Source organism: Penicillium citrinum, assembly GCF_028827155.1.
Source record: "Penicillium citrinum strain IBT 23319 chromosome Unknown utg000003l:1.0-4596430.0:1.0-4598250.0, whole genome shotgun sequence".
NCBI classification, from domain to species: Eukaryota; Fungi; Ascomycota; class Eurotiomycetes; order Eurotiales; family Aspergillaceae; genus Penicillium; species Penicillium citrinum.
In genome coordinates, this window is record NW_026622688.1 from 663,966 (window position 1) to 677,618 (window position 13,653).

The window sequence follows — 13,653 nt, forward strand, 5'->3', positions numbered from 1 at the left end:
GCTACCACCCACACGGCCGATGCCCTGTTTAGTGGTGTTTTGTTGATATAATAGCGCGTCCCCACGATTTCGCCGTACTGGACTTGATGTTTGTTAAGCTATCCAACTTCACCACATTCCTTTAGCTTCATCAAGCAACAATCCCCCCCCTCGCCATGGGATCGGAACTCAATGTCAAGCCTGACTCCAAGGCGGAGATCAGCCTTACCCCAGTCTCTATCTGGTGGTGTGTTTGGGCTGTAGTCTGGACCATCCCCGTAGGACTGGGTATGGTATATCTCATCCGCAATCGTCACTCGCCTATTCTCCGAATCCGTGGCCTAGGGCTGTCACTCTCTGCAGTAGTACTTTTACACATCTATTGGATCCTCGTCCAGGTCGGTCTCATGTACGGTGCTGTCGCACCTGGTGATACCGAATTCTGGATTATGGGTCTCTTCCTGCCAATCGGCATTTCTCTTTTCCATGCTTCCAACAGTCGATTCCTCCACGTCGCCAAACTCCAGAAGAAGTACGTCGACGGCGGCAAGGCTATACTTTACTCCAACCCCGAGCCCAAGAACAACAGAGGCTTGATCAACCGCTTCCGTAACCTCGCCTACAACACCCGGATCCTTATCCTCGTTGGTGCCGGTATTTTTGTCCAGATCTTTCTCACGACTCTCATGTGGATCATTTCCCGCAAGTATCACAGCACCTGGGGAATTCCCGGAACCGAACTCACCGGCACCATGATGGAACAGAAGTCTGAGATGGGCCGTGGCTGGGAATGGTGGCCCAGTGTTGTCACGCAGTTAGTCTGGACTTGGTTGATTGCCCCAATTATCCTGTGGAAGTCTCGCAATATTCACGATACTCAGGGCTGGAGGGCTCAGACTATTGGTTGCTGTCTGTCTAATTTGCACGCCACCCCTATGTGGCTAATCGGTCTTTACGTCCCTGCTATGGAGGTTGTCAACCAGTACTGGTTGCCCCCGCAGTGGATTTGTCTTTCTATTATCTTCATTGAAATCTTCACTGTTTTCCTTCCCTGCTGGGAGGTCATGCGCCACCAGTCTCTTCGCCAGGAGACTCTCGATGCTATCTCAAACTGGGAGAAGAAGGTTAAGGGTACAAACTCTGACGAGAAGTCTATGCACTCCACCTCCACCATGGTTGACTCTATGCTCTCTGTTGGCTGGTCTTCTAAAGGTTCTGTCAAGAGTGACAACAGCTCCTCCCGTGACAGTATTCTTACCATGGGTGCCCTGGAGTACGTTCTCGAGCGTAACCCTGATCCCCTACAGAGGTTCTCTGCCCTCAACGACTTTTCTGGTGAGAACATCGCTTTCCTTACCAACGTCGCCGAGTGGAAGAACTCCCTTCCTCAGGCTATTCTGGATGGTGCCGGTGTCAAGGATGACAACATGCGTGACCTCGTTCGCGAGCACTTCAACCGTGCCCTGCACATCTACGCCGAGTTCATCAGTGTCCACCATGCTGAGTTCCCCTTGAACATCTCTTCCAACGATCTTAAGCATCTTGAGTCCGTCTTTGAGAAGCCGACTTCTATTCTTTACGGCGAAGAGCGTGAAGTTGATCCCGTCAGCCCCTTCGACAAGTTCACCTTCGACGTTCCCTCGCCCAGCAAGTCCGAATTCTCCGAGAAGGGTGCCGGCAGCTCGGTGTCTTCCATCAAGGACCGTGTCATGTACTGGGGTAGCATCCCCGATGAGTTCTGCTCTACGATCTTCGACGAGGCTGAGCAGAGCATCAAGTACCTGGTGCTCACCAACACTTGGCCCAAGTTTGTCAGGAACCACCGCCGTCTCTCGGCCAGTTCGGAGTCTACTCTTAACGAGCAGCCTGCCAACATGGTCTAGATCTAGCCACCTGGCTAACGGGATACGAGACAAGTGAAGACCTGTTACATACTAATTTGACAATAATGTGACTGGAATTTTATACCCATTGATGTATCATATAAGCTTTAATTGATAATGACCCCAATATACCCTTCTGTTGAGAATTGAAATAGCCAGACACTTCCTTCAACCTACTTATTTTTTTTTTCTCTCGTAAAACATTTGCCTCCCTTTTAGAACCTTCTTTTGTTCGGGACTAGCCTCTCCAAATTTACAGCAATACCCATCTTTCAGCCCAGCCCAATTTCTACGTCTCCACCTTGACGTTATGCTCTGATTTCTAGGGCCGTTTACCCGCTTCGGGGTCCACGACAAAGTTTGGTACCAGGGGGCAGTGGATACTCGTATGGAGAATGGAAGTAATGAAGAAGGGGTAAGATCAACTATTGCAAAATCGATATCTGACCTAACATTTTCTGTGCTAAAATGAGCTAGTGTAGCACACGCGCAGACTCGCGACGCATATGCTCGAATTGCGATGTCCACCTACTACCACGGCCAAGTTCCATTCTCATTCACGAAATTGCCAGCTTCGGAATCTCGCTCTCCTTCAAGCAGACGGAGAATACCCTTTGCAGAGTTCATAGGATCCCCAGCGGCGCCTCCGGCGCTAATAGCTTCCTCGGAATTCCCTCGTAACTTGCTCCGAACTAAGCCGGGGCAGTAAGCAAAGACTCGAACATTTTGACTTTGAAGTCTCTTATGCTGTTGTACTGCGGCCATATCAAGTGCAGCTTTACTCATCCGATAAGCGTCATATGGTACTTGATAGAAGGGATTGTTTGGATCAGTTGCCAGTCCAAATGAGCCTAGACCACTTGATACTTGGATCAGGTAAGGGCGTTCGGATTTAAGTAATAGGGACACGAATGCTTCCGATGTAAGATATGCCCCTGTAACATTCGTAGCAAATATTCTGTCGCACTGCTCCCGAGCACTGTATTCATGGGCAGAGATTCCGGCATTGCTTATGAATGCATCAACATGTCCGAACTCTTTCTCTACCTTAGAAACGGCTGTAGTGATGGAAGCGTCGTCTGTAACGTCGAGCTGAAGGACTGAGATAGTCCCTTTGATATCTCCGCTTTCCATAATTTGGTCTAGGGCGACTTGCCCTTTCTCAGTGTCGCGGCAGCCCATTATCACATGATACCCCGGATGCGAGGCGATGAGCTTTGTGGTGGAGTAACCAATGCCAGAGTTGGCACCTTTATGGGATTAGTTTTATAATTAACTCCATCGCATACTTAGTATGTAAGACTCTTGGTTCTGTCTTACCGGTGATGACGACGATTTTAGAAGCTGTCATTGTGCACAATGGGCTTTGTTTTCAGTATTCGAGTCAAAGGTTGAAACTACAGTAGTAATTGGCTGGGATATACATGGAGATTTATATATTTTCGAATGTTTATAATTCCAACCCTCTTAGGGCCATGGCTTCTTCAGTCTTCTATGATATCCTTAAGCCCGAAGATCTGATAGTTTATGTTTGATAGACCTTAACGCTTTCCAGTAATTGTACACATCGGGTATAATCTTAAATCCGTAACTCGGAGATACTACTTACAAATCCCGAAATGAGGCTTGATTGATAATTATCACAGGTTTGAAACTGATGGTTACAAGAAGTGCAATACTTGTTTGAGAATATCACCAGATTTATATGCTACGGGGATGGAAAAGAACTTGTAGCTCGTGGAACGGTGGTATACCATTGACGATAACAGATAGCGAACTAATTCACATTCTCCACCTGGAACTCTGGGCATAAAAATCAAAGTCAGCGACGTCTGTAGTTCCATGTTGAGTAATTCGCATACTAGGATAAGTACCTACTTATGCTACTAGGTAGTAGCATTTATTCCGTAGTCCCTGGCCGCGGAATAAGAAAGAGGGCCACTTTGTTATCCGAGCTATACGATCCATTAGACAGCAGTTGATGCTATATACTACTACACCACGCGTAACAGTGGCTGGCATACTTTTGTCAGTTTTGCTCAAAGAGTCTGACTCCTTAGAGAATACATAATTTGCAGAGTTGAATCACACTCCTCAGAGAGGGTACTGTCTTGTGTTGTTTGTTTTTGCTTTTTCTTTCGGCCCGGTACTACAGTAGTACACTAAATGGGACGAAGCATCTGCTGACCCTGTGAATTCCGAGTCCTTCATTCCCCGTAGACAGATTAAATTCGGCGAGAAACTCTGACAATGTTAAGAAGAGGCATATTGAGGCGATAGGCGACACTCTTGGACTTACCAGTGATCAATGTGTCTACACGTTGATTATTATCAAGCCCTAAGAACGATTTGTTGTCATTTGTCCATGAAACTATTTACTAAAAAGTTTAGTAGTACTAGCCCTCTGGGCAGTAAACAGAAGTGTCAATTATTAAGTTGTGGGGTAAGTACTGTCAAAGTATATGAATGATCCTTTCCGTGCGTTGTATGTTATTCAACATCAATAAGTAATCTTGATTGAATCTGTGCCATTGCTGAAATAGTATTCGCAGAACAGGTTTCACCCAAGTTTACTATCAATTGCCAGGTCTAGATCCGCTAGCTGATTACAACCCTTGGCGCCACATTCCACATTCCAAGCTTCTCCCTTGGAAATTCGAAATAATATACATATTGGCGAGAGCAATTGACCTATAGATCACAATTGCATTGTTTTACAATAGCTCGCCAAGTTTTACTCGGGCTTTAAACGTCTACTATTACATTCTATGGCGCTTTTTGTAGTAAACATGAATTATGGTACAGTATACACTATGTACTACATAGTGTATAACGATCTGATTTTGGTCGGGCATAAAAGCCCACCTTGCCCACCCATTTCAGATCACAGTACGCCTTAGATCAGTCGACAAATTTCGTTTTTGCTTTGTTACTTTTTTCTTCTTCTTAGTGAGAGTCCTTGCTGTCTGTCATTAAATATCGCAGCTCTCTTTTTCTTTCAATCATTACTTTCGTTAGGCCAAACACTCACTATGAAGGGGCTAACTCTCATTTCATTGTTTACGATCAATGCACTCGCCCATCCTTCAGGACTGGTATGCAATCCTCTTCTCAATTTTCCTGGGAATTTTACTCAATTGCTTTTAGTGGTGGGGTACCGATACCTGTTATCCTAGTCCGGAAAATACCGACAACAAATGTCTCGAGCCGCAGAAGGCTGGGTTTGACTGGTCTGAGTTGGCGAATGGAGATAACTGGACCTTTGAGGGTTTCAACTTTGTTGGCTTCTCGCCCAGAAACACCTGCGGGTCTTCGGGTGTAAGTGCAAGCGTACTTTTGATCAATCACCGTTCTGACCGTAATCAATAGGGCAAATGCATCGTAGGGAAACTTTCCCGAGACGACAACTACATGCTCGGCGTTGATGCTGTTGATGCTCCATTTTCGGTCAGCAGCTTCCATCTGTCTACTTCGAGGAAGACCGATGTTCTCATCAACTACAAAATGGCTGATGGATCTTCCTGTCGTCAAATGGCCCTTGGTACGCCCAAAGGGAGGGATATCTACAACCACCAGTGTGGTGGTGCAACTTCCGTGAAATTCATGCTTCCTGAAGAGAGCAAATTTGGCGAGTGCGATCTCAACATCCACGAGATCAACTTCGATTGCTCTGATGGGCCAAAGACCCCAGATTTTCCCCGACCCAGTCCAAGCTCGTCGATTCTGTCTTCTCATTTTATCAGACCTTCGACTACAATCACGAGCATTCCTTCCCCTACTAGTTACTACTATGTTGAACCAACGACTGATACTTGGAAAACTGTTGAAACGATCGCTGTTGAATGTGGTTCAGACGCATTTCCCTGCATCTCTCACTCTACAGAGTCTATCAACTCGGCGTATACGCTATCTACCAGCTCGCCATCTCATCCAGGATCGGTATCCACCTTCACGCATACTTTCAGTGCTGCTACTTCCAATGAGCCAAGCTCGCATCCAGCTCCGCCTTCGTGCCCTAATTTAGTACCAAAATGTATCAATACGTGGCTCGCGATCCCCCATTGTACATCCAACAGCGATGCCGCTTGCTTTTGTCCCTCTTCCGAGTTTACAGAGAGGGTTGAGTCTTGTATCAAGGCCTGGGGCAGCTCGCAGCACGAGATATCATCGGCATTATCTTACTTCGCCGGTATATGTGCTCCCTACGTACCAAATAACCCTGCTATCATCGAGATTGTGCCTCCCTCGACAACATCAACCTCTACCACTCGATCAACCGGCTATCCGTCGCATACAACTAGTACAGGCTATCGAGGGGAGACTGATCTGGTCACTTCAACTCCCAAGGTACCCGAAACAACAGTCATCTGGTCATCTACCACTATGGTCTGTCCAAATGTTGGGTTTACCACATTTACGCATGGAAAAACTACCAGTGTTGCTCTAGTTGCTACTAGTAGCTTGCCACCCTCCCCTTCATCAACGAGCCATGTCGTTACCACTACATCCTCGTCCACAACAATGGCTCCATGCAAAACCCATCATACCTTTACCTCGCGCCCTGTGCCCAAGGAAACCGCGGCCGTTGATTTCACAGGGTCCGGCTCAAGAGTGACTATGGGAGACTATTGTTTATACTCTGCTATGCTGTTAGTTTCTATCCTTGTTTACTAACTTATGTGCGAGATGCTCTTCCGTTGAGACTATTTTGACGGTTAGCCTTTCGAATCTGATCTCCGTGACACATCGATAGTATCAGCAGAACAAACCTGTTTGAATATGCAACTGTAAATTCAAGGTTCCGATAAAAGTTACTAGTAGTCTTCGAAGAATGTAGAACCGCCAGAAGTCCTTGTTTATACAATGATTTAAGTATAAATGACTCATGAATACAAGTCGTAATTCTATAAAGAACGTTCTATACGATGAAGTATCATCGACCTGCTCGAACATCCGAGCGATCAAAAGTCTATTTACAAAGAACAATCGAGCAAGATATTTTGGCTGGAGGTCTCCAAGCAAAGCATAGACTCACTTAAGCAATGTTTTCGGCAGTAGGTCCCATTTCACCTTTGCCGGATTGATCGACCTCAACCTTCTCCTCCGGTTCCCACATGGCCTCACGCATAAAAGTGCTACGAGCACGAATTTGAGGGCCCTTCATCACAAGCACAACGGGTACAACTGAAAGTGCGATACCGATGAACCCAAGAAGGGTACCAGCCCAGCCGAAACCCAGGTTACTGAACAACTGGGGCGAAGCAAGCGGCAAAAAGGCACCGAAAGAGTTTCGTCCCAATGAAGCCGCAGATAGAGCAGATGCAGCATATCGCTCGTACGCATCGGTGAGATAGTTCACAACCGCCATGTAGATGGAATAGATACCAATACCAGCCGCGGTGATACCAATTGTAGGCACAATCCAGTGCACGTCAGGCATACTAGCCCAGCCATACCAGAACAGGCCTGCAGCAAAGAGCAGACTTCCTGGAATTGCGGTATACAGACGGGCTTCAGGGATCGGACGTCCGGGTTTCTCTGTATTCTTTGCGGCTGATCGGAAGTAAAGCCAATCTTGGAGAGGATTGATAATAGTACCAATGATAGCTCCCACTGAGATAGCAAGCTGGACGAGGCCGGTGGCAAGGGAACCCCAATTGTAGTTGGTCGAATAGGTCTGCACAACACTGGAAAAGAAGAGATACAAAATCCCCCAGGCGAAACTGATCCAAAGAGTGAAGAAAATCACGACAGGCTCCGAGGTCAACATGCGAGTAGGGCGCTGGAAGGAGACCTTCAGCAGAGAAAGCTTGTTTGGTGCATCAATTTCGGCTGCTGCGTAGATAGGACGTCCAGTTTCTTTCCGAAGCTTGCGAGCACGGGCTTTAAGGATAACATCCGGTCGAGTTTCGCGAAGAATGAACCAAAATACGGGGATGAGAGCTGCGTTGTAGATAATCTGAATATAGAAGATCCTACAGGATTCACAGGTAAGCTTTGACTTCGATTGAAATGACCGAAGATTAATAACAAGGGTAAACATACCACCGCCACGGCTCACTTTTGGGGATCTGCACGATTGCAGAACCAATAAAAGGACCAAGTGCAATACCCACAACACTAGTGAATCCAAAAATGGACATTGGCAGGCTTCGTTGCTGCTCACCAAACCAAACATCACTGATACTTCCTCCGACAATGTTGATCGAGACTGATGAAGCACCACCGCCGAAGAAACGCGTGACAACCAATGTCGCGAAGTTCTTCGCAAAGGCTGAAGGGAAGAGAGAAATGACCAGAATTATATATGCCACAAAGTATCCCGGCATGCGACCGGATGACTCAGTAAGAGGGACGAAGATCAACGGCCAGAAAGCCGCACCCATATTCCATGAAGTTGTGGCCCAGTAAAGGTTGGGGAATGGAGAGTTCTGAACGTTGAACTCAGATTCCATCCAGTCATTCCCAGATCCATATGTACCTGCCGGAAGACCAGTGAGGATCGAACTTGAAAACAAGGTGCCGGTTAGCTTTTGTTCGTGAATACAGGATGGGTGAAGCTTACACGAAGCAGACTGTCAGAGTCAAAAGCCACTTGTATTTGACTCCCCAGTTGAATGGGTTCTCGGGGTCGTCAGGGCCATTCCAGGTGTGAATTTCGATATCCTTATAAGAAGGAATTTCATCTTGAACATCTGATGCAAAGAATCCTTTCAGTCTGGGGAAGGTTAGTAGAAATCCCCAGAAAATTTTCAGCGCTCTGGGGTTACTAACTTGCCCATAATCCCCGAATGGGCCTTTGAGCTCACTGCAGGGGCAGCAGGAGCAGGAGCAGAGGCGGACTCAGCTGCCACAGGCTGGGACTGAGCAGGCTGAGGCTCGTGCACCTCATGGATTGAATTTCCAGTGCTCATCTGTCGGCTGGCCATCTTGTCCAAAATTTGCGAAGATAGCACGTCAACGTCAACTTGCAGCGAACGTGGATTAAAAAGTAATTGATAGTCGGAATTAATCGGATATTTTTCTTCCGAGTTTTTTTCCAGGCTGCATATTCTCTAACTGCTTGAGACCCCGAACCACAGTCTGGTGGTCCCGATAATAACCCGACCGGCATGCCGAAAGCCAATTATACTAGGCCGGCATCTTATGAACTACTTTTTCGGGAAGCCGGTCGGGATCGAGTGGAAACCGCTCTTCATTCAAACGTTAAAAAGCTCCACTCTCTGAACTACCTGTGGGGCTAGAGATCATTTTTGCCAGAACTTCCTTGCTTTCTCGAATTCTAAAGAGTAAAAATTGAACCGAGTTTTACCTTCAAGGAATGATTTTCTATTTTGATTCTGGCCAAGTCATTTCTGTTTTCATTGACTTCAAGAATTGCTTGATCAAAGTCTCCTTATATGCTCACATGCTCGGCAATAATGATACTATAGTCTGATATTTCGTCCGACATCTTTGATTTCTTTAACCTGTTTTTATCAACCCTTACTTCACGTCGCCAGAGGTGCAACAAGACACTCGGTACGAATCCAGACGGATAAACGTCGGACTTGAGACAATGTGTGCCTAGATGCCGAATGATGTCATGCGGATCAGTCGGGCTGGTGTATCCACCTTTTTATTCCAACCGCTCTCCAAGTAGAACTGCTTACTCATTCAATTAAACGCTGAAGAGAGGTGCAATAATTCGCGGTATTCGGATACTTAGAATTAAGAATACATATTGAATCGGCCGTCGAACCACCATTTGCCATAGATCATTCTAATATCGGTGTCAAGCAAAGTGAAAATTTTCAAAACAGGGGCCAATCCCCATTGGACAGTAAGATAGAGTTGAGATGAGCAGGAAACGTTTTGCCACTTCGAATGTGCCAGGTGGAGACTCATGCGAGCTGCCGTGCATAGTAGAGGTTTACAGAAGCAGTCCACGGGTACCAAACCATCAAGTACCGAAGAGTTCGCGGAGTTGACGGCTGGGGCTTTCTCAGAAGTTCCACTTCTCACTTGTTCACTGCTCGTACATATGCCAAATGCTTGTATAACCCGAAAATATGGAGAAAGTAAACTGAGCCCTCATTCCAATAAGGAGTCGCGGGTCAGATTTGCCAGAGCAAATACAATGCACTCGATGACAAGCTAACTGTGATATCAATGGGTGATTATCCTTGCCAATATTTCTGTGATGCTGGTTGACTATATTCAGTCTTAGAATGAAGATTCATTTTGATAGCAGTAGAGTCAATCTTAGAACTCAGCGATAATTCTCACTATACCAAGCCTCTCACACAAAGATGGCCATCGGATAGGGTCTACTCAGAGGTGATAAATCGCGATTCACAACATGTCGAACAATTTTGGGGCAATCATGAGTATCTGAAGATATCGATCATTGTGACTTAGTAGCCCTTATACAGAACCCAGGAATACAGCATGTACGAAAGATCAGGAAAGGCTTTGAAGGGTAGTCAAAATCCATCGGGAGATATGAGTGAAAATTGCCAAGTATACATTCCGTCTCTGGGGTACTGGCAAGCTATCCTCACAAAGTCCCGACTAATTGGAAGGGAGTCACTTCCAATTCTGAGGGTTTCGACTAGATTTCAGTCTAGACCATGTGTTTTCAAATTTGGCATATCAGCCACATAGGTAACCCTTTATGTGATACAATCATCTAAAGATAATTCTGTAAGCCAAAAAGAATTTCATTTTCAAATTGTTCAGTAGCCAGTTTTGAATCGTCAAAATAGTTTTACGTCAAAACAATTTTGATTTTATAGACCTGGCTACTAGCCAACTTGAATCTGTAAACAATTCCGGCTGATAACGTTATCTCAACATAATTATTCATTCACAAAGAAAAACCCAATGTGATTCTACATTAAGCAGCCTTTTCCAATTGCTTCCTCTTTTCCACCAAATACCGATCTGCAGAGGTACATAAGGCAACAATGACGGAAGCAAGTTCCGCACCGACCATTCTTCAACGAAGTCCACACACATCGAATCAATCGGGAAAGGACTCAATACCACATCAAATAGAGCAATCTCTCATTCATTTTTTGGAGTCTCTGCGCGCAGGTGAAAAGAGAAAAGCAATCTCATGCAACATGCTTAACTGCTGTTGCCCCCTCCCAATTTTGCGCATATTCAGATAACTATCCGGAACCGCATATATCTGATTAGATCTATCTACTGCTGTATTGGATATTTGTCTTGTTTTTGAGGGTACTTAATTACAATGACATACATCCAAATCCAGATCCTTTTATCTCTTAAGTTTTCACCTTCCTACTTTTGTTCATCGAGCACAACTTCACAAATGCACCGGTAAACATGGCCGATATTAAGACCACGTCAATAATATTCGCCTCCTAGATTTCCTGTTCATATCGATATCGGTTCCCCGCGGAATGAAAGGCCCATGTTCAAGATAGCCCAGCTCGGCAGATTGGCGGCTCGGGCTTGCGTTGCCGACAAATTGGCGAGCGGAATTCTTCCATTGGCTCAAATCACGAACACATCGGCAAATTCCAAGCCACTTTGTGAGATATTGAGCGGAGCAATCAGCCAGTTTCCCTATCAAAGGTAAGATATTCGAGGTATCCTCTTTTTTATGTTCACGTAACCCTTCCACTGCCTTCCGTGCGCGTGCATAAATCGATAAGTTGTTATCTACCCCACATTGGGGTCGTATCGCGATATAATTCTTCCCTTTTCAGTAAATATGGGGAGAGGGGCTGTGAGATCCTGGGGTAGTCATATAATAGACAGTATTTCCCTCTCGAGTTTACTGCTTCGAAGTCGAAAACTGAAATTGCGTCACCGTGTTAGAGTACGAATAGTCAAACAAAGATGGCGATCAATCCGGTCTCCATTCCTTCGGAGGAAGTGCGCAAGGCTATTGACAGTACCTTGGAAAAGGTCAACAAGAGTCTCCGTGGAGTTAATCAGGCTGTGAGTTCTTTCACTTTACGTCTTGTCGTGGGAAAATTCTCACATGTATAGATCTGGTCCAACCCCGAGCTAGCATACGAGGAACATAAAGCTCATGACACAATTTGTGACTTTCTCGAAAGTCAAGGGTTCACTGTTACTCGGCACGCTTATGGCCTAGATACATCTTTCGAATGTATCAGTGGGACAGAGGGACGACTTGTCAACTTCAACGCGGAATACGATGCTCTCCCGGGTATTGGACATGCATGTGGCCACAATCTTATCGCGACTGCTAGTATCACCGCGTTCCTAGCGTTAGCTCATTTACAGAAGGAATTCAATGTCGGTGGTCGGGTTCAACTGCTTGGGACACCGGCAGAAGAGAATGGTGGCGGTAAGGCGAAATTGCTGGACGCTGGTGCATACAAGGATGTTGATGTTTCTCTCATGGCGTAGGATCCCCCCCCCCCTTGCCCCTGTGTTGACTTTCGTTAACCTTACTTTTCACAGACACGGTGGTCCGAAGAACATCACCGGTCAAACAGTCGATGGAGTGGCTGGTATTCTCATGAACGCACGCAAGGAGCTCTACGTGGAGTATTTTGGCAAAAATGCACATGCGGGTGGAAATCCATGGGAGGGTGTAAATGCACTTGATGCTTTGGTGATGGCTTATAATGGGATTTCTGGGCTGAGGCAGCAGATTATGCCAGATGAGCGAATTCACGGGGCATTTTTGGATGTACCCAAAGTCGCGAATATCATCCCTGCTTATACCAAGTCATATTGGCAGATTCGGAGCCCGACTTTGACTGGGTTGAGTAAACTTATCGAGCGTGTGCGGAGGTGTGCTGAAGGCGCTGCTGTTACTACTGGATGTACAGTCAAAATTGAAGAGTAAGTTGCCTCACTCATTTGTGATCAGGATTGTTTGGGGGTCCCATAATTGACCACCACTCAGAAAGGAGCTATATACCGATATTGTCTTGAACGATACACTATGCGAACGATATGCTTTACACATGCAGAACTATGGCAGGACATGCGTGAAGAAACACAAGAAGGTTCTGACTGGCTCCACTGATGCTGGTAAGGCTTACATTGGTGACTTGTATTTTCAATCTAGATGGAAACTAACATGAATCTACTAGGAAATGTCAGCTATGCTGTGCCTACACTCCACTCCATGTTCGGAATTCCGACCCCAGAAGGCTCTTACCCCCATCATCCATCCTTCACGGCTAGTGCTGGGACAGACGAGGCACACGAGGAAGCAATCATCACCGGCAAAGGCCTAGCTCTACTTGGATGGGATATGATGACGAACAACGAGCTGTATTCTTCGGCGAAATCTCAATGGGAGGGTCAAATACCTGCTGCCGGAGACTTGAAATGATCATTAGCTTCAATTTGGAATGTTATACTCCGATTCTTTCAAATGCACATGGGTCATTGGGTCCTAGTAGTAGGAGGAGAAGTAGTAGTAGTACCCACTCTATCGGAGCGCCTACTCCGAAAGAGCATCAGTACACTATGCGCTATTACACTAATAGCAATGTATGGGCCTGAGGACTTCCAGGGATACTCCATAGAGCAAATTCAGGTTGTGCTACTTCAAGTAGCACAGTCTAAGGTGAAACTTGATGCGATTCTACCAATTCAATGGTATATCGGTATCATTTCTGTAATAGTAAAGTAGTCAAGTAGTTTAGCCTCATAAATGCACGAAGGTTGACCCGTACCGCCCGGTGCCGACAGCTGACTTGATTATATATTTCACGTTAAACAACCATGTCATTAAAATAAGCTTTGCAGCGCTCCCACTCCACCACCTTTGATGAACATTGAAATATCC

General features: G+C 45.9%; 5 protein-coding genes across 5 annotated transcripts; 3 read left to right on the forward strand and 2 right to left on the reverse strand.

Annotated features, from left to right (window-relative positions):
* Nucleotides 1-155: 155 nt before the first annotated feature.
* Nucleotides 156-1,862, forward strand: N7469_003514 (uncharacterized protein; the record flags this gene model as incomplete). Its single annotated transcript, XM_056642434.1, has 1 exon — nt 156-1,862. The coding sequence occupies one exon, from the start codon at nt 156-158 to the stop codon at nt 1,860-1,862; it is 1,707 nt and encodes a 568-aa protein (XP_056501846.1).
* Nucleotides 1,863-2,393: 531 nt separating this feature from the next.
* On the reverse strand, nt 2,394-3,213 carry N7469_003515 (putative short chain dehydrogenase/reductase; the record flags this gene model as incomplete). The annotated part of the gene is made up of 2 exons (XM_056642435.1): nt 2,394-3,112; nt 3,183-3,213. The coding sequence occupies 2 exons, from the start codon at nt 3,211-3,213 to the stop codon at nt 2,394-2,396; spliced, it is 750 nt and encodes a 249-aa protein (XP_056501847.1).
* A 1,681-nt stretch (nt 3,214-4,894) lies between these two features.
* N7469_003516 (CFEM domain-containing protein) lies at nt 4,895-6,536 on the forward strand (the record flags this gene model as incomplete). Its single annotated transcript, XM_056642436.1, has 3 exons — nt 4,895-4,957; nt 5,010-5,180; nt 5,232-6,536. The coding sequence occupies 3 exons, from the start codon at nt 4,895-4,897 to the stop codon at nt 6,534-6,536; spliced, it is 1,539 nt and encodes a 512-aa protein (XP_056501848.1).
* Nucleotides 6,537-6,897: 361 nt separating this feature from the next.
* Nucleotides 6,898-8,791, reverse strand: N7469_003517 (uncharacterized protein; the record flags this gene model as incomplete). The annotated part of the gene is made up of 4 exons (XM_056642437.1): nt 6,898-7,837; nt 7,908-8,369; nt 8,428-8,580; nt 8,637-8,791. 4 exons carry the CDS (start codon nt 8,789-8,791, stop codon nt 6,898-6,900), a joined length of 1,710 nt encoding a protein of 569 aa, XP_056501849.1.
* Nucleotides 8,792-11,714: 2,923 nt separating this feature from the next.
* N7469_003518 (M20 family metallopeptidase) lies at nt 11,715-13,194 on the forward strand (the record flags this gene model as incomplete). Its single annotated transcript, XM_056642438.1, has 5 exons — nt 11,715-11,816; nt 11,868-12,250; nt 12,309-12,695; nt 12,760-12,887; nt 12,950-13,194. The coding sequence occupies 5 exons, from the start codon at nt 11,715-11,717 to the stop codon at nt 13,192-13,194; spliced, it is 1,245 nt and encodes a 414-aa protein (XP_056501850.1).
* Nucleotides 13,195-13,653: the final 459 nt, after the last annotated feature.